The 26682-nt window shown below is 53.7% G+C and overlaps 3 protein-coding genes across 12 annotated transcripts in view; 2 read left to right on the top strand and 1 right to left on the bottom strand.

Moving 5' to 3' along the window:
- Positions 1 to 694: 694 nt before the first annotated feature.
- Atf5 (activating transcription factor 5) lies at positions 695 to 4880 on the bottom strand. Its single transcript, XM_006986211.4, has 3 exons — positions 4739 to 4880; positions 3476 to 3769; positions 695 to 1891 (listed from the first exon to the last, which is right to left on the bottom strand). The coding sequence occupies exons 2-3, from the start codon at positions 3651 to 3653 to the stop codon at positions 1239 to 1241; spliced, it is 831 nt and encodes a 276-aa protein (XP_006986273.1). The 5' UTR covers positions 3654 to 3769; positions 4739 to 4880; the 3' UTR covers positions 695 to 1238.
- Nup62 (nucleoporin 62) lies at positions 4679 to 23653 on the top strand. 3 transcript variants are annotated; one of them, XM_006986209.3, is made up of 2 exons: positions 4679 to 4818; positions 21299 to 23653. In XM_006986209.3, exon 2 carries the CDS (start codon positions 21375 to 21377, stop codon positions 22935 to 22937), a length of 1563 nt encoding a protein of 520 aa, XP_006986271.1. In that variant the 5' UTR covers positions 4679 to 4818; positions 21299 to 21374; the 3' UTR covers positions 22938 to 23653. The 3 variants fall into 3 exon arrangements, with proteins under 3 accessions (XP_006986271.1, XP_076431925.1, XP_076431929.1); XM_076575810.1 differs by lacking the exon at positions 4679 to 4818 and adding an exon at positions 9867 to 10217; XM_076575814.1 differs by lacking the exon at positions 4679 to 4818 and adding an exon at positions 10037 to 10176.
- The window catches only part of Il4i1 (interleukin 4 induced 1), a 29484-nt gene continuing 7482 nt past the window's right edge, over positions 4681 to 26682 (top strand). For 2 of the 8 annotated variants that reach the window (XM_076575737.1, XM_076575769.1), the window contains exons 1-3: positions 23904 to 24096; positions 24863 to 24943; positions 25148 to 25215. The gene's annotated coding sequence lies outside the window, so the exon portion shown is untranslated. Of the gene's footprint in view, positions 4819 to 23891; positions 24097 to 24862; positions 24944 to 25147; positions 25216 to 26682 lie in introns of those variants that run through there. The other 6 variants (XM_076575729.1, XM_076575765.1, XM_076575752.1 and 3 more) reach the window with 5 other exon arrangements.

Here is a 26682-nt window from a genome sequence, read left to right as displayed (position 1 = left end):
ACCCACAGCACCATGTGTCTGACCCCAGGCGGCTTCCTCAGACAGTCCCATTAGGACACTTCTTCCCTCCAAGTCTCTCAGTTGACTTCCCTGACAGTCTTTATCCTCCACACTGCTTGGTACAGGCCATGAATCACCCAGGTGGCTGCTGGGGACTGGACTCGGGTCTTCTGGGAGAGCAGTGTGCACTGTCAGCTGCTAGCTTGTTATTCGGGATCTATCCTGGAAACTGAGTCAGGTCCTCAAGCTTGCTGAGCAAGCTCGCCTGCTACTGCAGGGCCAGCCCCGTGTGACGGCATCCTTGGTGTACATGCTGTGATTACCGCTGGTTCTTCGTCTTTCTCCTGCTGCCAATGGGAACAGCAACAGCCTCCGGCTCAACGCGGCACGGCGCTTGTGTCTCCACTCCTGGTCTTGCCGGGATGTACTTGTAAATATTACTAGTTACCTTTGGTTTGGCTTCACCGTTCTGTCAGAGGTGGGCTCACTCTGTAGCCCAGGCCAACCTCAAACTTACAGCGATCCTTCTGCCTCAGCCTCCCAAACGCCGGGACTGCAGTCTGACTTCCTTCTCTTAGGCTGGGCACATCGCGTGGCGCTTCGGTCTCGGCCTTTGGACTAGTCTCGGCCTTTGGACTAGTCTCGGTTGCCCTATGACTTCCCTGAGCCCCTCTCCAAGACAAGACGCACAGGCCACAGGAAATTCTGCACTTTATTTGTGCCCACCACCCCTGGATGATCAGCCCCACTAGACGCAACCCTTCCCAACACCTGCACGAACACTGATTCTCTCCAGAGCTAAAATGACCCCTAGTTACCCACTACAGCCACCCTCCTCTCCCTTGGCCGGCGGCTCTGGCTCCTCCCCTTGGCTGCCTTCTCATTGGTGTTCCACGTCCCTGCCTTAAAACCCTCCCTCCCTGACTAGTCCTCATCAGCACGTCTACTCCGAGTGGCTTCCTGCCTTACCTCCATGCCAGGCCGGCAACCCCCCACACCCAACTAAGGACTACTTGCAAAAAACACACTTGCTTTAGCCTCCAGAAACCAGGGATCAGGCTGGATCCTCAAATTCCCTGAGGGCCCTGGTTCCTCAGTTGCACTGAAGGGGTACAGAAACTGACTAAGCCAAATGACCCACAATGGGGGTGGGTGGGAAACTCCACACGTGGATGGATAGGAGAGTGGAAGGGAGGGCCGGAATAAAGCTGGAAGCAGAGGGAGCCTGGGCCTGCCCCCTAGGTGCTGCGGGTCCTCTGGCTTCGGGCCTTGTACACCTCGATTAGCAGGTCCTTCACGTACTGGATCTCCCGCTCCACTGATTCGGCCCGCTCCCTGAGCTCCCGGTTCCGTGCCTCCAGCCCCTGACACTCGCCCTCCAGGGCCTCGCCCTCTGCCCGCTTCCTCTGGCGGTACCTGAGAGCCGCTGACTTGTTCTGATCTCTCTTCTTCTGCTTGCGGTCCCCTCGGGTGCTGGCAGGACTAGGGTAGGGGGCTGGGCGGGGCGGTGAAGGCAGAGGGGCCAGAGGAGGCGGCGGCGGCTGGGGGACAGGCAGGGTTGCCAAGCCTGCATCCCCTGGACCAGCATCACTGCGGCAGTAGACAGCCAGCAGGTCCAGGGTATCCAGAGCAGGGGGCTGAGGGAGGTCAAAGGTGGGCAGGGGCAGGGCGGGTGCTGGTGGCGGTGGCGGGGAGGGTGGTGGGAGGAGTGGGGCATCCAGGAAGAAGTCTTCCATCTGTTCTAGCTCCTTCTTGAGCAGGGATGCCATGGCTTCCAGGTCAGGGGGGGCTGGAGAGGGTGGGGGGAGGGTCCCTGGGGGCAGAGGGGCCTCCAGAGGGAGGAGGGCCGTGAAGTCAACCCGCTCTGTCATCCAATCAGAGAAGCCGTCACCTGAGGGTGGAAGGGGACATAAAAGGCCCCTGAGGTCTGTCCTTTACCCACCTGATGCTCACTCATGTCCCATTCACTCAATGTGACAAGTGACCAGCTAGCCAGCCATCAAATCTATACATCTGTCATCAGACCACTAAGTCAGGGCAGAAATCAGTGAGCCAGGCAACCAACACACCCACACCCACTAACTAGTCAAGCAGTCAACAGACCGACTAGCTTACCCACCAAGCCACTAACTAATGAATTAACCAACTAATCAGTGAGCCATAGAATCTACCAGCCAACCAACCAACCAACAAACCAGGCACCAATAGCCAGCCAATCATACAACAAATCAACCAACCAACCAACCAACCAACCAATTCACTAATCAATGAACAAACAAACCAACCAACCAGTCAACCATAGTTTACCAAGCAACCAACAAACTGACCCACTAAAAGTGAATGAGGCAACCAACCAATCAGCCAACCATCCAGTTCAGTAGCCAACCAAGTAACCCATGAAGTAGGCAATGAACCAGTGAACCAGAGTTCACCAGCCAACAATCAGCTAACCCACTAACCAATGAACCAGTCAACCAACCAATCAGCCAATCAAACAGTTCACCAGACAACTTGTTGATAAACTAATTAACTCACTAATCAATAAATAAGCCAATCAATGAGTCAAATCAGTCAACCAATCAAGTCAGCCAATCAACCAATTAATTTACCAACTAACCAATGAAATAATCGGCCAACCACTCAGTGAAGCAGCCAACCAACTAATGATCCACCCCCAAAAGTCAGCTGTTGTTTCTATAACCATTCTCTTTTCTGTAGGGCTGGTGGACGGCACCCCCACCTATGTTTTCTCTCATTCACTCATTTATTCACTTATTTATTTATTTGAGATAGGGTCTCATGTAGTCCAGGTTGGCCTTGGACCTGCTCTGTAGCTGAGGACAGTTTTAAACTTCAGATCCTTCTGCCTCTCTCCCAGGGTGCTGCGCTCTCTCTCTCTCTCTCTCTCTCTCTCTCTCTCTCTCTCTCTCTCTCTCTCTCTCTCTCTCTCTCCCCCCCTCTCTCTCTCTCTCACACACACACACACACACACACTTACATTCCATCTATTCATTTGTTTTCTGTTTTTGAGAAGCCTAGGTTGGCCTGCAACTCGTGGGCTCAAGAGGATGAGAAGCCCCTTGAACAGGGGAACCACAGGCTCGTGCCACCAGGGGCAGCGACTCATTAATCACTGAAATCCGGGCCTGGGCCAAGCATCTGTTGGACAGTCAAAAGAGACTGCGGTCTGCCCGAGTCTCTTATCATGCTCCTTCCTTCTCATCCCCCAGCCCTCGGTTCAGATGCTGTCTAAGGAGAAGGCTACGGGACTTCTCAGCTAGGTCTTCCATCACTTCCGGCTCAGCGCTGTTTTCCACTTCCGTCTCTTGTGTTTTCTGATGTTCCATGAGCTTAGGGATCCCTTGAACCCTGAACACCTGCACCGTGCTGGGCACACTGCGGCCCTCAGCACCGATCTCGTGAACGAATGAATTCTTCCCTTTTCTGCCCCCTCCCCCGCCTCCAGCATCCTTACCTGCCAGGGGCTCTCCCCCCCCTGGAAGCCCGCCCTCCAGGGCTCCCCCAAGGACCTCGTAGGGGCCCAGGGGGGCAGGGGCCAGGGGGAGTTTCCCATAGTCTACGAGCCAGCCCAGCCCGCTAGCTGGGAGCAGGGCCCTGTCCAGCTCCAGCCCCAGGGTCGCCAGGAGTGACATGGCTGAGGCGCAGGCGCAGGGCACCGATGGCAATGGAGGCCACACCAGCAGCGGGGCGGCAGCTTGGGAGACTGTTCAGCTGGGTGAAGACGGGCACCAAGACCAAGGTGGCGGACCTGTGAGGGAGACAGGGGGTGGGGTGGGGTGGGTCACTGCCGCTTGGCCCACAGGCCGCTCACACTTCCTTCTCTGCCCAGATTCCAGAGAGCCACACATTCCCGAGAGAGCCTGGACACGGAAGCCCAGCGCAGGGGTGACGCCAGCCCCTCCTGCCCTCCCCAGCTCCTGCTCATCACAGTGTGACTCCCAAGGGAGCCTCCTAGCCTGGCCCCTTCGGCATCAGTGTTCCACCGACCCCACAGGGGTGCCCTTCATCAGTGCCACACTCCAGTGCCACTCTCCCCCTAAGTTTCAGGTGATCCACAGACACTACACGAAGCCCCGCCCTCAACTAGCCCGTCCCCAGAGGCCGCCCGCGGCCCCAGCTCCGCCTCCTTCCTAAAGGCGTTCCTAAGCCTTGTCCTCCCTGTCAATCTACGCCAGTCCCCGCCCTAGAAGGTCCCTGATTGGAGGGGAGCTGGGCCTGAGTCAGCGCCTCAAAGAACCCGGGCCGTCTAAACCCCACCCTCCCTTTCCGCCTGTCAGCCAAGCCTCAAAGCGCCCGCTCAGTCCCTGAAAGCCGTCCACTGTTGCGTCACTAGTGCGCATGTTTAGCCGACTACCGGCTGCCCTTCCTTGTTCAGGCCTCGGGTGGGCTAATGCGCGTGCGCAACAGGGTGGGGGCCGCATCCTGGGAGCGGAGGGGGGGAAAAGGATCTGGGAAGTAGCGCGCAGGCGCGCGAGCCGGCCCTAAGCCTCCCCCACTGCCCCTCCCAGCTCTCCGGAAGCACACCCTCCCCCACAGCTCGAGCCAAGTGCGCATGCTCAGCGGGCCCGCCGGCCACCTTCCCCCGCTTCTGCGCCTGCGCGGCCGTGGTTCCGCTCTCGGCCTCCCCACCCCCCGCGAGGTCGGCCCGTGAAGCCCCGCGAGCTCTGGGAAAGGGCGGGAAAGGCGGTTGGAGAGGGAGGGGCGAGCGGTTACTCACTCCATGGCTGCGGAAAGGAGAGGCGACGGCGGCGGCGGCGGCCTCGGCTGAACGATCGGTGGGAGCAGAGAGCTGGCGCGGTGAGCGCGGGACAGGGCCGGGGCACGACGGGATCACGGCTACAGAGCCATGGCGGAGGCCGAGCGGGCGGAGCGGGCGGGAGCGTTAGAGGAATGGTTCTGAGACGATCGAGAATGAGGCGGCCCCGGGGCCTGGCGACAAATATACTGGGGGCGGCGCAGCGCGGGCGCCTGGATCCCTCCGCGCCCCGCCCCCGCGTGGCCCCGCCGGGGCGGTGGCGACCCCGGGCCGCCATGGCGCCCGGACCCTCCGGACGCACGCGTCGTGCGGAGGGAGGGCTGGGGCTCGATCTCCCGGTTTGACGGGATCCTACCCCATCTCTCACGCACCCGCAGTCAGCGCCTCTCGGTCTCTCTCCCTGGTTCGCGAATTTGCCACCCGTCCCCAACCGATGTCTCCCCCCGAGAGCCCTCGTGGGTCGCGCCTGTCGTGGGGTGGCGGCGAGCTTAGGCTAGCTGAGGCTTCAGGGCCGAGTTGAAAGCAGGAACAGCAAGATAATGTCCCCGAAATGTTTGTAGATAGGTGTATAAACGTGCAAACGGAGCAGCTATGGAAACTAGGCCACGAGTTCCTCATCACAGGGCGCCTAGTTCAACTTTTTTTTTTTTTTAACATTTATTGTGTGTGTGTGTGGTGGTTAGAGGACCAACTCTCAGGAGTCGCTTCTCCCACCATGCGGTCCCAGACTTGGAACTCGGTCATCATGTTTGGCAGCCTTGACCCCGAGTCACTTCACCTCCTTCTTCTGTTCCGTGTGTTTTGTTTTAGTTAACCCTGGGATGAGCTCTCAGTCTCTCCACCCAGACCCTTAGCCATCAGCGTTCATCTGGTGATGTGTGTGGCCCACCTCCCAGGGTTTCTCTTTGCCATCTTCCTCTAGTTCTCATTGTTCAGGCTGGTGCTCAGCCCTGCTGGCCTCTTAGCCCTCATCAGATGGCTCATTGTTTTGCCCCTTGCTCTGACTTCCTTTCAGTCCTTGGTCTCTTGCTGAGCCCACTAGATAACTGTCTCCTGACCCTGTCTAAAATAGGACGTTTATTTTCCATTCAGTGTAAGAAGCCCTCTTGTCCTTCCCCGGGCTGATGCATGAGCCGCGTTTCCTACCCCATGGCCATCTCTCTGTATCTGTATGTTTGTGGCAGCTGAGAACTGAATCCACATCCAAATGGGGCTTGAAGATGGAGCTCAGTAGAATGCTTGGACATAAACTGGGGTTGGTGCTACCTGTAATGCCAGCGTTTGGGAGATGGAAGCAGGACTCATGAGTTCAAACTGTTTTTAAGAAAGCCAAGATTAAAGGCCAGGCCTGAGCCGCTGAGTGATCGCTCAAGTGGTAGTCTCTGAACTTGGCGATCAGAGACCTGTCCTCAGGACCTGTGTGGTGGGAGGAGAAAGCAACGGAGAAAGTTGTTCTCTGACCTCCCTGCACTTGAGTGGTGGCATGTCTGCATACTGAATACGAGTGTGATTTGTAAAAAGTTCAAGGCTTGTGTGGATGAGAAAGTGAGTTCTTGGCCCATCTAGGGACTTTACCAAAAAAAAAAAAAAAAATTATAATGGGCTGGGGTTGTAGGTCTGTGGTAGAGTGCTGCTTTCGAGGTCCTGGGTTCCATCCCTGGTATTGGAAAAGAAAAAAAAAGCAGGTGGGCAAAGCTGATTTTTAAAATTACAAGGAGGAAGAAGTCCTTGGGAGCTGACCATCTTCCCTTGGAGTGAGCCCTCGTGTCCGCTGCCTGTGTATGAGCACAGGTTCCGTAGCCACGTGTCCCACTTGCCACTATGGGGCTGTAGTAAGTCTGTGTGGAGTGTGCTAAGCTGGTCGCTGAGAGAAAGGCTGCTACAAATACAGAAGTGGATGTGTTCTGTCTCCACTGGCTTGCCTTCAAAATACCACGGTCTTCCACTTTTTTCTTGTGGTATGCGTTAGGGATTGGATTTGGATGCCTTGTATTTAATAGGCCAAGCCCTCTTCTACTGAGCTACATCTCCACCCCATAGAGGTGTGTGTGTTGTGTGTGTTTTTTTGTTTGTTTGTTTTTTGTTTTTTCGAGACAGGGTTTCTCTGTAGCTTTGCGCCTTTTTCCTGGAACTCACTTGGTAGCCCAGGCTGGCCTCGAACTCACAGAGATCCACCTGGCTCTGCCTCCCGAGTGCTGGGATTAAAGGCGTGCGCCACCACAGCCCGGCTGAGTGTGTTGTGTTTTGAGAGTCTCTTGCATTCCACACTGGCCTTGAACTTGGCTGTGTAGCTGAGGATTGCCTTGCACTACTGAGTCTTCTTGCCTTTACCTCCCAAGTGGAGACAGTATACTATGTTGCAGTGCCCATGGTGCTCTTATTTTTGGTTTCTTGAGACAGGGTCTTTCTGTGTAGCCCTGGCTATCCTGGAAGTTGCTCTGTAGACCAGGCTGGCCTCGAACTCATAGAGGCATGCCAACACCGCCCAGCAAATTTGGTATTTTAAAATAAACTTTTGGAATAATCAGAGAGGCTGCAAAGACAGCACAGAAACACAAAGTCCTGTGGGGAGCCAGGAGCAAGGGTGGAGCTGCTTGGAACTCTTTTCTGGTGCGGAGGGGCCTGAGCTGAGGAGTGAGGAGGCTGGTTGCAGGCAGTTGCATCAGCCCTGGCTCTGATGGGTAGGAAGGGGTGAGGGAGTTCTCTGGGGGCCACAGAGCACCTGGCAACAGCTCCCGGGTAACAAAGCCCTGGGTAGGAGGTCCCAGAGCAGCAGTGGGGAGGGGTACTTGAAGGGGTGTGCCTGGGCAGAACCCAGAGAATCTGGGGCTTTGTGCTAAGAAGAAAGCCTGGCATCCCAGAGGCCCCTAACTTGGTTATGGAAACCAAGACTGAGGAAAAGGGGCAAAGAATTGTGCATGAGCACAGTTGTCCTTGATAGAGCAGGTTCCCCGCCCTGCCAGGGTCCCGTGAGTCCTCAAACCCAGGCCATTACCTAGATTTGTTCTTTGCTTCAGTTGCCAGATGCTACCCATACCAGCCTGCCCCAGAGGAGACATTCTTTACCTGATCTGTTTTTTAATTTTTGGTTAGTATGCAAAGAGAGGTTTCGTTGTGACACTTCCTATGTGTCTTTGTTCTTGTCCACCCAGCTGCTTCCCTCATTACCTGTACTGTTGCAGCAAGCCCTGGTTTCCAATTGAGGGAACAACAGCCCTATGTGATAGAAAAGGCTTGGGCTTTTTGGTGCCTGGGGCTAAGGGTTGGTCCGCCTGCTTGTGTCTTGGTTTCCATCTGCAGAGCAGGGTGAGCACCGGCCTGTCAGTGACAATATGAGTGCATGTGGCATCGTGGCTGGCTGTTTGCCGACTGAGAGGACCCACCTGGTACAGGAGATGATGAGTTCGTCTGCACACACTGCAGTGCGTGGGTACTAAGGGTGCGGCCGAGGGAAAGCTCTTCCAGGAGCTCAGGGTCTGGTGGAGCTTCCCTTCCTGCCCCCACCACACTTGTGCATTCTGACCTACCTAACGGACGGATGTCTGTGGACATGACCATCTCCTCCAGTACGCAGAGGACAAGGTCAGGACTCTGTTTTCCCAGAATCTTCCCCACAGCCCACGGCACTGGGCCCCCACCCACCCACCCACACCAATAGTCAGCAATGCCATAATCCCCACACAGTGCTGGGAGCAAGTTAAGCCATGTCACTAGGGCCAGGGGGCAGGGGTTGGAGGTGGGCGTCCTGGCAAACAAGGGCCCGAAGGCCAAGGCCAGCTCAGCTGGGGAAAGGGCAGTGCCACGTGGCCAGGCGCTCAGAGTTCTCCAGAGGCCACCTTTGTAACTCATCACCACGGAGCTGGCACCACGGAGCTGGCCCCACGCTTCTGCGCCAGCTCCCACGTTGTGGGTGTCACCTGTACTGGTTTATCCCCCCTTGCTGCTATGACAGGTGGAACTTAAAAGACTTGGACAACGTACACTTGCCACCTTAGAATTCTGGAGGTTCCCGGGGGTCCTGGCCATACGGATATCTAGAGGTGGTCTCGTTTTGAGGGTGTGGCCCCTTGTACCCCTCAGGCCTGCCTCTCTGCCTCCACACTGGCAGCTTCTCCTTCCTCTGCGCTTCCTGCTTTCCTTAGAGAAGCCCTGAGTTTGCACATTGGGCCTCCTCAGATAACCCAGGGTGATGGAGTCTGGGAGGCGCCTTCATGTAACTGTCTACACGGGATGCTTTGCCAGTGGGGTAGTGCTCACAGCCCGGGGGACTGGTGTGGGTGAATCTTGGGTGGCCATCATCCAACCTGTGTCACCCAGGAGCTACATACATACCCTTAGCCTGAGTAGAGGGAAAGACCAGGGGAGACAGGTAGCAGTTGACACTGGAGTGTTCTGGAACGTAGAAGCCAGTCCTGATCACTGTGTGCCTGGAACCTTGGTGAAGAAAACAGGGGCAGTGATGGCGACTTCAGGGCAGCGATGGTAGAGGGTTAGTTGTGAACAGGCCCAGGCGTCAGGACTAAGCTGTTCCAGAGGGACAGGAGGGCCCTCTTGAGCACCCCAATCACACCTGAAAGGGATTGCTGATTGAGCTGGGCAGCTGCTGAGTTGATAGGGAATATGGAGGTCTAGATTTTGTCTCAGGTTCAAGTTTAGACTATTGGCAAGTACTTGAGAAGAACTTGAATTCCCCACCAATTTGTGTCTGGTCCCTTGGAGCTTTAGCGTGGGGGGTTGACGTCTACATTCTCTGTGGCTACACCGCATTCAGAGTTGCTGAGAACTTTTGTGGGGAGGGACCTGCAGGACAGGACATGGGGAACAAGTGACTGCTAGGAGGGTCCTTTACCCTTTCTGCCCCTTAGCTGCCTTCTGTGCCCCAACAGGTGCCACCTCCTACAGAGGTGAGGGGACTTTCAGTCAGCAGAGGTCAGTGGTGACCTGGGGCTTTCTCTGGGTTGTATGCTAGTGGGGCCATGAGCTCTCCTGGGATTGGTTAGATAATAGGCTTGATTATTTTGGAGGTTGCTCTCTATTGAGATATAATGCACAGTGGTCCTGTCATCGTGGTGTGTCATATTCTCTGCAGCCTTGCCTGGGTGGTAGTACCATGAGATGTTGCTTTGTGCCACAAGCTGGGTCGGAGGGACTGCTATAGTCCTTTGCACTCTACAGGGCTAGAGTTACCAGTGGGAGCCCTGCCATGGCCTGCAGGAGTGCCTCATCACAGAAGAAAGTAACTGGGCCTGAACACAGCAGAAGAGTTTGGCCTGCGGGGACAGATAGGAACCGAGGGGAGAAGACAGGTGTGAGCCACACTGCAAAGACCTCAGGAGCTCTGGATTCCTTGCTGCCCCCTCACGGGTGGGCAGACCCCACTCCCTGGGAGACACTGAGAGGTCAGGATGCCAGGTCTTCTCAGCAGGGCTATCCACAGCAGGTGGGCACAGGAGATGCGCTCTGTTTCTGCTGAGTTGGATTTGAGAGTGGCACCTAGGCAGATCTGGGATGTCGTGTGGGACTGGAAGACTGGAGGTGTCTGGTGATGGGTAGGGCGGAAATGGGGAAATGTCTTGTAGGAGAGTGATCAGCAGGCAGCTGCTGAAGTTCTCTTGGCTTCGGTGGGACAGTAACAGGCTCCCACCTCATTTGCTGGGAGATCGTCACACAGGGTGGTGGCACGGGGCTTTGTGACCTTGGCTCTTGGAGGTGGAGACAGCTGGAGTGGCTAATTTTGAGGCCCTGGCAACTTTGAGACTATCAAAAATAATTTTTAAAGGGCTAAGGGTATTGCTTAGTTCGGTGATAGGACCCTCTTGGCATACAAGGCACTGGTTCTTCTCCCAGAGCTGGGGGGGGGGGGCTGCCCTTGGCCTGCAGCCTGCTATCACTCGATCCCCAGAGAAACCATCCCATATAGCCTGGGTGAGCCCTGCCTTCTGTCACTGCCTCTTCAGAAAACTGTTGGCTGAGAGAAGGGCTAGGGGGTGCATAGTGACAAAGGAGCCCCGAGCGAGCACTCTGGTACTTCTGGTATTCACTCAGATGACCAGACCATTTCAGCCCCTTCCTCCCCGCTGGCCTGCCTAGCAGCTGGTCTCTGCTCTTAGGACTCCCTCCCAAGCAGAGCTGTGTGGTACTGTGCTGCCTGCCCCCTGCCCCCTCCCCCCTGCCCCCTGCCCCCATTGTTTGTTTGTTCAGAGGCAAGGTCTTGCTGTGGAGCCCAGGTTGACCTCAGACTTTGAGCAGCCTTCCTGTCTTAGCCGCCCAAGTGCTGGAAATAATGCATACACTTTGGCAGGCTTCCTTGCTCTTTCTGAGGCTAACGTATTCCATGGATGGATGTGTCAGGTCTGTTTCAGTGGTTTTGATGAACTAATGAACGGTGTTACTGCCCTGGGGGTACATGTGCAAGGCAAGCTTATGTTGTGGTGCCAAGGCATGGGTGCCTTGTTGAAAGGAACTGACCTTAAGGCACTTCCATTTTGTTTACAAAGTGGCTGCCACACCCTACAGCATCACAATTCATCTCTTCTGTGGCCACCCTAGTGGTTGTGAAATGGAACGTTTTTGTGGTCTGTCATGGATTTTCAGGAGGCTGGTAGTGATGAAAATTCCCAGGGAATTTGCCTAAAATGACGTGGTGACCTGAGACCACCACCCTCCCCACCTTGAGTAGCTTAGCTTCTCTACGGTCTCCTCTCCTTAACAATGGGCCCTTATAATAGCTTCCTGGACTCTTCCTTAACAATGCTCTGGGGAAGCCTGACACTGCCTCCTGGAGCTTCTGGACTGTTGTTAGCAGAACTTGGCATTGTTTTGTCAGTGTATTGTCCTGTAGCTCACTTGTGTTGGCCGTCAGCTCTAAAGGACAGGTAGTTGGCTGGAGGAGTGGGTTTATTTTGCTTGGGAAAACCTTGCCCTGGGTGGCATTTGAGATCTGAAGTAGTTGGGTTGGAAGAGACATGGACTTGGCCAAACAATGTCTTTATCTCGTTTAACACTGGGTGTTGGAGGCTGAGCTGTGCCTTGCTGTCTTTGTTGGCCACACAGGTCTGTCCTGCTTGCTGTGATGGGTGCTGAGTGGCCAGCTTGTGTTTATTGTTAATGTGTTGGTACAGTAGGATGTGGAAGGCCTGGAGCCTCCTCTGATGGATGAGGGCATGTCTGAGACTTTGATGACTAGAGCAGATGAGTGGCAGGTTACCAGGTGCAGTTGCTGGTCCTGGGGAGCTAGCATGTGCTGCACAGTCAACTAGCAGCCTACCCCAAGTGCACTGCAAACAACTGGCTTCCCAGCCCTGTTGGAGGGGATAATGATGTTTAATTTCCTGGGTGTCTGTCAGACAGTGTGAGTGGATAAAATGTGTCTCGACTGTGGCCTGTAACAGCAGCTGGATGAAAAACAAGCTGGAAGTGGGTTTACAGGGATAGTCTGTGATACACACACACACACACACACACACACACACACACACACACACACACGGATTAATGAGATTTGTCCCTGGGGAAATGCTGCAGACGTTTCTTTGAGCACTGTGGGACTCCTTCCTTTGTGTGTGTGTGTGTGTGTGTGTGTGTGTGTGTGTGTGTGTGTGTGTGTGTGTGTGTGTGTGTAGAGAGAGAGAGAGCGCTAGCTTTTGTGAGATGCTGTGCCCAAGGAGGCCAGAGGGCAACTCCAGTTGTAGTGAGAGGAGGTTGTGAACCACCTGTTGTGGGTGCTGAGAACCAAACTCCTGCCCTCTGCAAGAGCAGCACGTGTTCTTAACTCCTCAGCCAGCTCTCCGGTCCTTTTCCTTTTTTAAACTGTCTTGCTATGTAGTCCAAGCAATCCTCCTGCCTCAGCCTCCCTATTGCTAGATTACGCTCATGAACCATTAGGCAAGGTGTGTTGGCTGTAGGAGGTAAAAGCAGGAGAGAATTTTGAGTTTCATGTTTCCCTATCAAAACAAAATTAAAAATGGGGTTGGGCATAGAAGAAAGTTTTTCAGTGAAATAGAGAAACTGTTGCTTCAAATGAGTAGGAGCAGACACTAGACAACACCTGTGACTTTAATGGGGCCACTATATGCCCTGTAGCAAGATTCGGTCTCAAATGATACTTCTAGAACCCTACTTGAGAACTAGGTGGGTGGTGTGCACTGTAAGGATTGCTGCTTAAGCCTGGGGTTCAAGTTCATCCTAGCCAGCGGCAGGACTCTATCTCAAAAACCTTTCCTTTAACCCCCTCTGCTGTAGGCTCCTGGTAGATGAGCTGGCTAGGTTTGGGGGGTTGGCATCTGTTTGTCACTTGAGCTGGTGGAGGCCCTGGGGAGTGAGGAAGGATGTAATTGCTAATTAGCTGTGAACTGACTTCTGAGGTGCAGAAAGTTTCCTCTGGAGGAAGGAGGGAGAAGGCTGAGGACCTACAGTCATTAGATGCAGTCATTAGACACACACAGGAACAGGATTTCGTCAGAGCCTCTGAAAGCCTCATGGCCTTCCTCTACCCAGTGAGAGACTGTGCCCGCTTCACACGGTGTCTTCCTCTACCCAGAGAGAGACTGTGCCCGCTTCACACGGTGTCTTCCTCTACCCAGAGAGAGACTGTGCCCGCTTCACACGGTGTCTTCCTCTACCCAGTGAGAGACTGTGCCCGCTTCACACGGTGTCTTCCTCTACCCAGAGAGAGACTGTGCCCGCTTCACACGGTGTCTTCCTCTACCCAGGGAGAGACTGTGCCCGCTTCACACGGTGTCTTCCTCTACCCAGTGAGAGACTGCCCGCTTCACACGGTGTCTTCCTCTACCCAGTGAGAGACTGTGCCCGCTTCACACGGTGTCTTCCTCTACCCAGTGAGAGACTGCCCGCTTCACACGGTGTCTTCCTCTACCCAGTGAGAGACTGCCCGCTTCACACGGTGTCTTCCTCTACCCAGGGAGAGACTGCCCGCTTCACACGGTGTCTTCCTCTACCCAGGGAGAGACTGCCCGCTTCACACGGTGTCTTCCTCTACCCAGTGAGAGACTGTGCCCGCTTCACACGGTGTCTTCCTCTACCCAGTGAGAGACTGTGCCCGCTTCACACGGTGTCTTCCTCTACCCAGTGAGAGACTGTGCCCGCTTCACACGGTGTCTTCCTCTAGTGCTGTTCCTGCTTGAGACCAGATCTTGTTGTCAGAGCTGGTGTTGACCTGGAGATTCTCTTGGCCCTTTTTTTCCTTTACTTGGACGTGATGGAAAAGTCTTAGAAGTGCACATATGGGAAAGAAATATGGTGATAGCTGGGTGCCTGCTGGCTAGGGGTGAGGAAGGAAGAGGAATGAGTGATGGCCCTTTTTCTTCCCCTTTCCTCACCTTCCAGAATTCAAACCAACCTCCTGAGCCTTCTCCAGGGCCTCAGAAAATCCCTCCCACCCCTCGACACTTAGCATATAGGTCAGGCAGAGTTTGTGTCCAGGTCGTGTCCGTGTGGTGCTTTGTGTGCCTCACTCAGGTCATGAATACCAACCTTGAAGTCAGCGGGGTACTACTGGTCTCCAAGGTGGGTGCTGTGCTTAGTCCTCATGGTGACATGGATGGCATTGTCATCTTGGGGACACATCACAGTACAGCAGGTTGGAATTTCTGACATGAATACAGGAAAAAAAATGATACTGAGTAGCAGCCTTTTTTTTTTTTTTTTTTTTAGTCCTTTTTTATTTTATGTGTGTGCATGAGGAAATCAGGGCAGCTATTAGGAGTCAGTTTTCTCTGCCTTCTGAGTCCTGCAAGTGGAACTCAGGTCACACAACTTGTTGTGTTTGGACAGGGAAAGTGCAGAATGGTGCTTGCCTACATGTTTAGAAACTTTCTGGAAAAACTGGGTATGGTGGTGTTGACCTGTGATCCCAACACCCAGGGCAGCAGAATCCGTAAATTCTGGGCCAGGTCTCCATTCAGGAGACCCTAGACAGAAGCATAGGTGACAGCCTGGGTCAGTGGTGGCTTGGGACCAGTACTTTAGTATTGAACTAAGCCATGTGATCAAACCACTGGATGTGGGGAGTGCACATGCTTGTTGTGGAATAGAATATTTAACTATGTAAAGATGTATTGCTTTTGTTTATGCTGCATTTGTTTAACTGTGAGGCTGTGTTGCTGTTTCACCTTGCCTGCCTAAGGCACCTGATTGGTCTAATAAAAAACTGAACAGCCAATAGCTAGGCAGAGGAGGGATAGGCAGGGCTGGTGGACAGAGAGCAAAGGGGAGCCAGACAGCTAGCCACAGGCCAGCAGCAGAGGGCCAGACAGACAGGCAAGCAGATTGAGGTAAATGTGCCTCAGGGCAGCACATAGATTAATAGAAATAGGGCACTTAAATTTGGTTTTTCGAGACAGGCTTTCTCTGTGTAGTTTTGGTGCCTGTCCTGGATCTCGCTCTGTAGACCAGGCTGGCCTCTAACTCAGAGAAATCTGCCTGTCTCTTGTCTTCCGGGTACCCGGATTAAAGGCGTGGACCACTGCCCGGAGGGTTACTTTAAATTAAAGAAAAACAAACAAACAAAAGCTAGCTAGAAACAAGCCTAAGTGAAAGCCAAGCATCCATAATCATTAAGTCTTTGTGTCATGATTCAGGGGCTGGCGGTCCAAAAAGCCTGTTACACATGCTTGTAGAGGGCAGAGGTCCTTGTGGGGTCTCTTCCTCCACCTTATTGAGACTGGGTCTCCCACTGGATCTGGTCTCCGCTCTGGTCTGGCCGTCTACACAGGTTGCCTCAGCCCTTCCCAGCTAGAAGGCACTGCCTGCTTTGTACTGAAGGAAACGTGGAGCTGATTTGTTCCCCGAGGGTTAGAGGAGGAACATGGTTCCAAGGAGACCTGGCATGTTGTGGGGGTCACATTGTGGGGGTCGGTGTGGCCCAGCCCCCTAGGGATCAGTTTCCCTCTGTCCCTTTTTAAATTTATTGTTATTGTATGTACATTGGTGTTTTGCCTGCATGTTTGTCTGTAGGGTGTAGGATCCCCTGGAACAGGGGTTACAGACAGGTGTGAGCCACCGTGTGGTTACTGGGAATTCAACTCAGGTCCTCTGGAAGAGCAGCCAGTGCTCTTAACCTTGCTGAGCCATCTCTCCAGACTCCAGGTTCCCCCTTTTCTTGCCTCTGCCTTCTCTCCTCCTTCCCTCTCTGGTGACCTTTGGTCCTGCCATTAATCTTTTCCCGCAGACTTTTATTTTGTCTCAGCAAGGCAAAACTTCTGGTTAGAAGGGGGTTCCACTCACAAAAGCAGCAGCAGAAGAGCAAGCACCCTAGTTTTGTTTTTTTAAAGACATGATCTCATGTAGTCTAGGCTGGTCTCAAGTTCACTGTGTAGCTGTCAGACCTTGAGCCCTTGTTCCTCCTGATTTCACCTTCTTAGTGCTGGAAAGTACAAGCGTGTGCCACTATGTCCATCTTGTTAGAGTTCTTAAAACTGTTAACTGTCCTGCACCAGAAGGTTCCCAGAGAGCTGCTGCCCAGTCCTTCCCTGGCTCTGCGTTGTCATAGCACCACCTGGTGGCCACTGGCTGCATGCCAAAACAAAACCTGTTTTTTTCCACAGCTAGCACCTGACGGGGATCTGATTTCCATCCATTCTTTAATACCCTTACTTTTTCAGATGGAAAACCTGAGGTACAGTGGCAACCTTAAGACTCAGATCCCGGGGCTAGGACTGGGTTTCAGGTGGGCTCTGGGCCTGCTCCTTTCCTTGGGCTCAGTGATAGCTTGGGTACTGTAAGAAGTGGGGGCAGCAGGAGTCTGGGGTAAGGATGCCATCGGGGCTTCCATCTGCACTGTATGGCTGGCCTGGCCTCTGCTGTATTCCCTTGAAGAGGTGGTTACAGCCTCTAACCTCTTTGACCCTGTTTTCCACTCAGGAGGGTTCCTGTCGAGTGGTGCTCTGGCTAGTGCTGTGAGGTAACGTGGCAGCTAGCAGCTCTTGTTCACACTAGCCACGAGCACTTACACAGTGCCCAGAACAAAACAAACAGATGCCATCATCCTTGGTCATTCGGTCACAGATAGCTTATTGCTGCTCAGGTCTCTTGGTGGACAGTGCTTACTGTACATATGAAGATATATGGCCCTGGTGAAGCAGCAGCCACACCTGACTCGTGAACACTTTGTGTGTGCAGGCACCCCCCCCCCCCCATCTCCAGCTTCTTCTTGACCCCACACTAGACTTCCCAACTGTGCCTCTTGTTAAATGAGCTCTGTTCTGCACATGGCCTCTCCTCGGTTCCCTCTGGCGACTCACTGACCACCATGGGTGAGGGGTCAAACCAGCACAAATGGAGTGACACCATTGTGACCCAGCTTCCTGGCTTGTGACCTCTTCTTCCTCCTCTGTAGTTGGTTGGTTTTGTTTTGTTTCTGGCTTTTGTTTTGTTTTATTCTCTGCTCTTTGCACCCAGCTCCCAAATAAATACACGGAGACTTATTCTTGCTTATGAGTGCCCGGCCTTAGCTTGGCTTGTTTCTAGCCAAGCTAACAAGTTTTTTTTTTTTTTTTTTTTTTTTTTTAAAGATTTATTTATTTATTATGTATGCAGCATGTATGACCAGAAGAGGGCACCAGATCTCATTACAGATGGTTGTGAGCCACCATGTAGTTGCTGGGAATTTCAGGACCTCTGGAAGAGCAGTCGGTGCTCTTAACCTCTGAGCCATCTCTCCAGCCCCTAGAAACAAGTTTCTTAACTTATCCCATCCACCTTTTGTCTCTGGGCTTTTACCTTGCTCTGTTCTATATACCTCTCTTTCCCTCTTACTCCGTGGCTGGCCCTTGAAGTCCTCTTCTCCTTTTCTCTCTCCTCCCCCCTCGCTCTTCTCTGTTCTCTAGATTTCTCCTGTATATTCATTCTCTCTGCCTGGCAGCGCAGCCTGTCCCTCTCCTGCCTCCCTAGTGACCATTCCGCTCTTGATTAGACCATCAGGTGTTTTAGACAGACACAGTAACACAGCTTCACAGAGTTCAACAAATGCAACATAAAAGAATGCAACACGTCTTAAAGTAATATTCCACAACACTCTACTGAGGGACCTGTGTGATAGCCTTGGGTACAGATGGGTCATCCAGAGCTATCTCCATCTTGAGCTCATCTTGTGTCTGTCAAGTCCTTTAGCCACATAAGGCACACGCTTCTTCTAGAACATGCTATGATACCTGTTGCTTTGAGCACAGCACTGCTACCATAGTGAGTGCTCAGCTTTCATGTGGATGACCATGCAGGTGTAATTTGTTTGTGCTTCACCACCTGGGTTCAAAGGACAAGCCCTAACTCCCTGCTTGGTAGCCATCTTGCTTAGGGTAGTGTTAAGTGTGAAAAGTAGTATGAGTGACTTTGGCAGGCCGGCTCTAAGTCAGCACACAGATGGTCGGGAAGCAAGAAGGACCTTCCACTGCCGTTAAGGCTCAAATCAGAAATCCCAGCACTCAGGAGGCAGGAGCAAGGCAGCCGGCATGGCTCAGAAAACTAACCAAGACATGGGTGGAAGGAGGTTGTGGAACTGGGAAGAAGGCTGGTGACTGGGGACTGGGGAGAACGCAGCAGCCTAGGCTAGGCTACTCCTCTGCCTCAGTGTGGCTGTCTAGCCCATAGGCCATGTTGTGAGCCTGTTACCAGGAGCTGGCTGCTTCCTTTCCCCTGGGCTCTCTTAGGAGCCTCTCCTGTGGTGAAGATGGATGGCCTGCAGCTAAAGGGCTTCCGAGGCTTAGTGGGCCATCACTTGCTCAATGAGTCAGGCCCTGGCTGTGCTTATCTCTGTCCCCAGCAGTCAAGTTCCTGACCTGGCTCATCACCCCACCTTCCTCCCAGTACATTGCTTCCAGCTTCCTCTCCAGTTTTGCCCCTCACTTGTCAGGCCCTGTATCATGGTGTAGAGGCAGAGGCAAGCAGGCCTCTGAGCTGGTGTACATAGTGAGTTCCAGGCTATGTAGTGAGGACTCATCTAAAAAACAAAACAAAAAAAAAAAAAAACCCGTCTGAGTCATTGGCATGGTGTTTGTGGCTGTGCCAGCACTGGTGCCAGTAACCAGGACCATCGGCTCCCCGGTGTTTGACGGGACTTGGGTGGCCCTCTCCTTTCAGTCGCTGGACCTCACACACGGTGCTGCATACTGACAGCTGTCCTAGCAGAGACGGTGTGGGTAGCCAAGCCGTCAGCATCCCAGGAGGATTGTGTCATGGACTGGCAGGAGAGCCACGTACCAGGTGCAACTGAGTGCCTGTCTGAAACCAGGGAAGCTCACCTGAATCGTGAGGGTCACCCCTGTGGTCTCCGCCACCACCACAAGTCACATCAGCACAGACTAGTGGGTAACTTGGGTTCCCGCCATATGTCCTGGCACTGTGGTCTGAGCTGGTGACTTTAAATAGTGTCACAACACCTTAGCACCATGGAAACTTGACGTAGTTTTTTTAGTAACTACAAACTTTCTATAAATGAGAAGTCTCAGCTGCAGTTTACTGATAGCAAAAGCTTTCCACTGAGTTCTTAAGAACTGAGATATGAAGCATAGTTGATTGGGTGCGTGGGCAGCTTTAACTCCTCCAGTCCAGGTGCTCACCAGTGGGGAAGTCTCTGTCGTGCCAGAGTTGTCTGGGTGCTAACAGGTCTCCGGTGGACCTGCTATGGCCTTCTCAGAGTGAAATAACACTCCTTCCCCAGAAGCTCCTGTAAGCTCAAGGGGCAGGACCAGAGTTCAGAGCAGGCCTTAGCTGTGTTCAGTGAAGGAAAATGGAACCCGACTTTGCTTCCTCCTGAGTCCCATCTCCCTTCTGTGCGCTGTCCACAGACCCATCTCTCCCAGGACTGCTGTGGGGCCAGGGAAAGAGAATACCACATGGTGCTGCCCCCAAAGTAGGGCAGGGGCTGCTGCCCAGAAGCCTCCGGGCTGCTGTTGTGGTTCTTGTCACGGCCTGATGACTCACTGAGCAGGCCCACAGACTAAATTCATAGTAAACCCGAGGTTAGCCACACTGGGTCTTCTTCCGAGCTTCACAGCTGAGCATTGGCACTACCCACAAGCCGCCTTCTTACTCTGAAAATGTCACAGAGACAGCAAGCACTCCAAATCATGTCTTCATGTCAGCTGCTCAGCACCCTAGGTGCCACCCCACTTTGCTGAGGCAGGGACTGAGCTCAGAGAGGCTTAATGTTCTTGTTAATCCTGAGAGGAGGACCGGGTCACTCGGATCTGCTGCACTTGACATCTGTGTTATTTCCTCCGCTGTTGTCACAGCCTACCATAGACTTAGGGCTTCAGAACAGCGGGCAAGGGGGGTACAACAGTATGTGCCTGTAATCCCTCCATTGGAAAGACTCGGGCAAAAAGGATGGTAAGGTTGAAGCTAGCCTGAGCTTCATAGTGAGACCCTGTCCCAGAGAACAATATGTCAGTGGCTGGGGGGTGGCTTGATCAATAGAGTGATTACCACACAAGCACGAAGACCTGACGCCAGTCCCCAGCACCCCCATGAAAAAGCTGGACACAGTGGCCAGTGCTAGAATCTCAGTGCAGGAGAGGTGTTGGCAGGTGGGTCCCTGGAGCTTTCTGGCCAGCCAGCCAGCCTGCCTTACTGAATTGGCAAGTTGTAGGTCCCAGTGAATCTCTCTCAAAAGACACGTCATTACCACACACAGTTTGGAAGCTGTGGTGCTTCTCTGCTGTGGAATGAGCCTTTGGGCAGTGCTGCCCACAAAAAGGATGGGGTGCCTATCGCCTCAAGAGGCCACAGCAGGGGTCACACAGCTCTGAAGGGTCCATTCTGCTGCACTCAATTCCACATGGAATGTGTGTCTGGTATTGTATGCAACACTGGACTCTGCATCTCTGTCTCACTGTCCCACACCAGGGTAGGGAAGTGCCCTGTGACTCCATCAGGTCCACTGTACCAGCTTCTTCTCTCACCATCTGCGGGGGTCTGGGGAGATGACACGGCTTCCGGCTACCTCCATAGTGCTGGTGGGACAGAAATCTCACCTCCCGGGTGGTGCCTGCAGCGCCCTGCCGGAGCTGCTTCAGTTAGAACTTGCAGAAATCCAGCACTCGGATTGGGTGGCCTGTGGTGCTGTTGGCTTACTGAGTGCTCCTTTCCTCTTCCCTCTGTCCCTTGCACCCATCACTGGTGGTGACTGCTCGCTTCCACCTAGAGGAGAACCCCAGATGACATCTGATTGGCTGATCTGGCTCTCTATTTATCCCTGAGCACTGGATGGGCTCTCATGCCCACCCCGAGTTAGGAGGGCGAGTGCTGGCAGCCTGGAAGAGCTGGTCCCGCGGGTGGTCCCACTCACTGGAGTGCCTTCCTAAGGACTGCCTCAGACCTCCTCCCTGGGAGTGGGAGCTGCACATGGCCAGGAGTACTGAACTCAGTTGGTTTGCTGGAGCTTGTTAGGTTAGCAGAGGAAGAGGCAGGGCTGCTGCCAGCTCTGTCTCCAGCCCGCTACCCTCCACACCACTGAGCTTACCTGTCCCAAACTACCATCTGACCATGTCACTTCCTCTGCTCTAGAAACCTCCCCAAGGTTGCAGACGCTGACGGATTTGCCCCCGAGTCGGAGTAGCTGCCACCTGGAGATTCCACAGCCATGAGTGGGTTTAACTTTGGAGGCACCGGGGCCCCTGCTGGCGGCTTTACATTTGGCACTGCGAAGACTGCAACCACCACAGCTGCCACTGGCTTTTCCTTCTCGACTTCCGGCACTGGAGGGTTTAATTTTGGGACTCCCAGCCAGCCGGCCGCAAGCACCCCTTCCACTGGCCTCTTCTCACTCACCACACAGACCCCGACCACACAGACCCCGGGATTCAACTTTGGAACAACGCCTGCTTCTGGAGGGACTGGCTTCTCCCTGGGGATCAGCACCCCAAAACCCAGCCTGAGTACCACAGCTGCCACACCAGCTGCAGCCAACACTGGCAGCTTTGGGCTTGGCAGTAGCACCCTTACCAATGCCATCTCAAGTGCTGGCACCTCCAGCCAGGGGACAGCCCCCACTGGCTTTGTCTTTGGGTCCTCTACCACCTCTGCTCCGTCTGCTGGCTCCACGGGGTTCTCGTTCACCAGCGGCAGTGCACCCCAGCCGGGAGCGTCTGGCTTCAGCATCGGCTCTGTGGGTAGCTCAGCCCAAGCCCCAGCACTGTCTGGCTCTCCCTTCACCCCAGCCGCGCTGGTGACCACTACAGCAGGAGCGGCACAGCCAGCTGCTGCTGCACCCACTGCTGCCACCACCAGTGCAGGGGCCACACTCTTTGCCTCCATAGCGCCTGCTCCCGCCTCATCATCCAGCGCTACGGTGCTGTCCCTCTCAGCTCCGGCGACAACTGCAGCCACTCCTGGTGCTGGAACTCTGGGCTTCAGCCTCAAGGCCCCTGGAGCGGCTCCTGGCACCTCCACCACCAGCACCACCACTACCACCACCACCACCTCCTCCGCCGCCACTGCTGGCTTTGCCTTGAGCCTGAAACCCTTGGTGCCAACTGGCCCCAGTAGCGGGGCCACTAGTGGGGCTGCTCTGCCTGGCTCCGGCACCACCACCGCTGGGACGACCACAAGTCCTGCCATGACCTACGCACAGCTGGAAAGCCTGATCAACAAGTGGAGCCTGGAGCTGGAGGATCAGGAGCGGCACTTCCTGCAGCAGGCCACACAGGTCAATGCCTGGGACCGCACGCTGATTGAGAATGGGGAGAAGATCACCAGTCTGCACCGCGAGGTGGAGAAGGTGAAGCTGGACCAGAAGCGACTGGATCAGGAGCTGGACTTCATCCTATCTCAGCAGAAGGAGCTGGAGGACCTGCTGAGCCCACTGGAGGAGTCAGTGAAGGAGCAGAGTGGCACCATCTACCTTCAGCATGCCGACGAGGAGCGGGAGAAGACCTTCAAGCTGGCTGAGAACATCGATGCTCAGCTCAAGCGCATGGCACAGGACCTCAAGGACATCATCGAGCACCTGAACATGGCTGGCGGCCCTGCAGACACCAGCGACCCACTGCAGCAGATCTGCAAGATCCTCAACGCACACATGGACTCCCTTCAGTGGGTGGACCAGAGCTCTGCCCTGCTGCAGAGGAGGGTGGAAGAGGCCAGCCGCGTATGTGAGGGCCGCCGCAAGGAGCAGGAGCGCAGCCTGCGCATTGCCTTCGACTAGCCCTGCGTGAATGAATGGGAGGGGCTTCTCGGGTTACAGGGGTGCTGGCTTTCTGTTGGGTGGGTGTGCTGTTGAGAGAGAAAAGTTCTTTGGTTTGACTTCCGGTTAGCAGAAGTTGTACAAGGCATGACGCTCAGTGACGTAGCCTGTGTGCTCTGGAGCCAGGCATGAAGGAATGTCACTGAGCTCTGGGCCAGCATTTAGAGAACAAGGGCAAGTGTTGAATTCAGTGCTGCCCCACGGCAGCTTCCGTTCTAATCCGTCCAGCTCCTACCTCAGCCACTCCAGCATGGCTGTGACAGTGGACAGAGCTCCAAAGGGGATGCTGGCCAGGAAGTTTACCTGGGACGGAGACACGGTGGGTTTGAAAGACCAAGGTTTCTGCACCTCTCCAGCTCCCATCTAGCCCGTGTCCTCCAGAGCTTCTGCCACACCAAGGAGACTCACCAGGCACTCGGAGCTAACAGTTGTTTTGCGCTGGCTACCTCCTTCACCCCTAGATTGTGGGGCTCCTGTGGCAAGGACTGATGATGGCCTTGGGGCCAGAGTGAGAGCAGATTTGCTTCTGGATACCCCACTGTCAGAACTATCTTAGTCAAGGTCTTGAAGGCCAGCGGTCATGTCCTGGTCTGTCTTATTTCCCTGTACTCTGCTGTAGCCTTTGTGGTCCCTGATCAAATACTGTTTTTCTAAATAAAGAAAACTTTGTGAAATCAGACCTGTTGTGAACGTAAGTAATGAAGAAAGGTCCAAGACTCGGCAGGGCAGGGTGGGGCTCAGCTGGTGGGATACCTAGTCCTGGGCCATTGGGTTGGAACCGCTGGCTGAGTGGGCTCCCTGGGCCCACTCTACCTTCCTGGGGGCGGTGGGCTGCAGGTGCAGGAGAGAGTCCTGTCCACCTGTGTACACAAGTGCTAAGTCACCCATCACTCCAGTAGTTGCCCCCGTCATTGTGATGTCACCAGTGGTGGAGACCAGGGAACTCGGGGACTTCAGATGCTGGGCTCATGCCAAGCATTTGGCTGCCACTCCTACAGGACTGGGGACCCTGGACCAGCAGTCTGAAGATTCCAGAATGGGGCCACAAGTTATTTCCTTGGATCATTTTGGACTTCAAATCACAAGAGAAAGCTGGGGGGTAGGGTGAGAGCCTAAAGAGGTAGCTGCTAAGAGCACTGGCTGCTCTTCTAAGGACTCTGGTTTGATTTACAGCACCCACGTGGTAGCTCACAACCATTTGTAACTCCAGTCCCAGATTATTAGGTGCCCTCTAATAATTTTGGGTACTGTGTGCAGAGATCAACATGCAGGCGAATAGTCCTATAAAGTCTCAAAGATTAGAAAAAAAAGAGCCTGGCATAGTGGTGAACATCCAGTAACCCCAGCACTCTGGAGTTCAAAGTTATCTTCAGCTACATAGTCACATATGAGGCCTTATCTTGGAAAAGCCACATAGAGGGAGGTCCAGTGAACTAGAGGGCTCAAATCCTGAGACCCTCAGTGGCCTTTCTACAGTATGTGAGTTTTTGTTGTTTTAAGACAGGGCTGTCCACTGTAGTCCAGACCCTCCTTGAATTGGTGTGGCCTTCCTGCCTTAGGCTCCTGAGTGCTAGGATTATGGGCAAGCCACCACAGCCCAGCACTGCACTCCATGGCTTGACCCCAGCTGACCATGATGTTTAGGCCTCAATTCTCAAGATGTGTTTTACACACATGGCTGTCATTTTTAGGGCTCAAACCATAGAGATGGTCAGCGTGCATTTCTAATGTGTATGTGCTCATTCTGGATTGTATATTGGACATAAATAAAGCTGAATTATCTTGCTATTTGGGTGTAGTTGCATGCTAAGTATACACTCTGTCCCTGTACTCTATCCTAGCTGTCTAGTAAATTTTTTTTTTATTTTTTTGGTTTTTCGAAACAGGGTTTCTCTGTGTAGCTTTTGCGCCTTTCCTGGATCTCGCTCTGTAGACCTGGCTCTGCCTCCTGAGTGCTGGGGTTAAAGGTGTGCGCCGCCACTGCCCGGCTGCTGTCTAGTAATTTAAAAGTAAATTGAAATCATGCCCTGAAGGTCTGCCCCACTTTGAAGAAAACAGAACAGGTCTCTGTGTGGGGAGTTGGAGAGGGTTGCCCAGGGTGGCAATGCTACTTGGCACCCTGCTGGGCACTGTTGCCCAGGCTACACCATAATTGCAGTTTCCCTCTCCAGGAAGAACACAGACAGATGTCCTGCCTCGCTGGCCAGTCTCATCATTAACCACCATGAAGACAGCAAAGGTGACTGCATGGGAGCCTCTTCACGTCTCCCTAGAGAGCCAGGGCCAGCTGTTATCCAGCGTGGTGGGACGAGCCTGACCTAGCGTGAGACTATCTCAGAAACACAGTAGCATAAAACGTCCAATATTTAAGTGGGAAGTTGTGTCCATGTCACATTGAGAATGAAAAAGAAGACCAAGGGGAGCCCAGTTTCAGTTCTCCACTTCCTCCCCTGTCTTTACAAGAAAGAACTCTGCTCTGTTTAGCAGCACAGAAAACGTGGTATGGGGAAGGATGGAGTGAGGAGTTGTTACAGAGGCAGAACAGCAGGATGTTGCCAGTCTATATACACAGGTTGCTTCCAGCATTTATGGGATGTTTTGTTTAAGGTTACTTTCAGCCGATGACTACCAGAAATCAAACCCACTCACTGGGCCCCAGGCATTGAAGTACAGCCTGGAGCTAAACTCCAACAACTGATTGGTGGGAAGAACAGGGCTAGAAAGATAGGCACTTCGTTATCTTAAGGGCCAGTTAAATTTGAAGAGGCTGAGGACATGGTTTGAAAAGATCTCAGGGTGCCGGGTGGCGGTGGCGCACGCCTTTAATCCCAGCACTCGGGAGGCAGAGCCAGGCGGACCTTTGTGAGTTCGAGGCCAGCCTGGGCTACCAAGTGAGTTCCAGGAAAGGCGCAAAGCTACACAGAGAAACCCTGCCTCGAAAAACAAAACAAAATCTCAGGGCATGTTTTTGACCTGATTACAAGATCTGGCAAAAGTTCAGTTTCTAAAGGAAACAGAAAAAAGTCCACAGAGGGAGGGTTTCAGATAGTCATTAGTAAAATTTAGTCGTAAATATTGTGTGTGTGTGTGTGTGTGTGTGTGTTTTGAAATGAGGTTTCTAGTCCAGTCTGGCCTCAAGCTCTGTAGATGACCTTGAACTCTGGATTTCCCCTGCCTCCATCTTTCAAGTGCTGGCATCAGAATACTGCACCACCTCAGGCTTATGTGGTGCTGGGAATGGAGCCCAAGCATTGTGCATGCTAGGCCAACTACCAACTATATCCCCAGCCTGTAACAGGTCATCCATGTGTGAGCCTGCCCCCCCCCCCCCTTTTGGAGACACAGTATGTGTATATAGCCCCAGCTGGCCTGGAACTCAGGTCTGCTTGCCACTGCCTCCAAGTGCTGAGAAGTCCCTGTCTTGGAGGGTGGGAGTTGGCTGCCTGCAGCCTTACCTTCTGGTTGTCAGTGAAGCTTTTTAGGAGCACTGCCACACCTCACACACTGTGAGACAGGCCAGGCAGGCTGGGCTGTAAATCCTCCAGTAGTCACGGGAAATTCAAGCATTCCTGTCATCAAGAAACATCCTGCAGAACAGTATGCCTGGGATGTGATCCAAAATAGTCCCGTGCCAGAGAAGACAGGGAGAGGCTGAGCAAGGGGCATGGTGGCATATACCTGTTAGCCCAGAGTTTAAGACAAGACA

The sequence above is a fragment of the Peromyscus maniculatus genome, chromosome 1, assembly GCF_049852395.1.
Source record: "Peromyscus maniculatus bairdii isolate BWxNUB_F1_BW_parent chromosome 1, HU_Pman_BW_mat_3.1, whole genome shotgun sequence".
Classification (NCBI taxonomy): Eukaryota; Metazoa; Chordata; class Mammalia; order Rodentia; family Cricetidae; genus Peromyscus; species Peromyscus maniculatus.
This window is presented reverse-complemented; position numbering and strand designations above follow the sequence as displayed.

Coding starts and splice junctions, on each gene's coding strand:
- Atf5 (XM_006986211.4), bottom strand. CDS start 3,653: ATGTCACTCCTGGCGACCCTGGGGCTGGAGCTGGACAGGGCCCTGCTC. Junction 1,892..3,475: donor GGGGGGAGAGCCCCTGGCAG/GTAAGGATGCTG, acceptor TTCCACCCTCAG/GTGACGGCTTCTCTGATTGG.
- Nup62 (XM_006986209.3), top strand. CDS start 21,375: ATGAGTGGGTTTAACTTTGGAGGCACCGGGGCCCCTGCTGGCGGCTTT.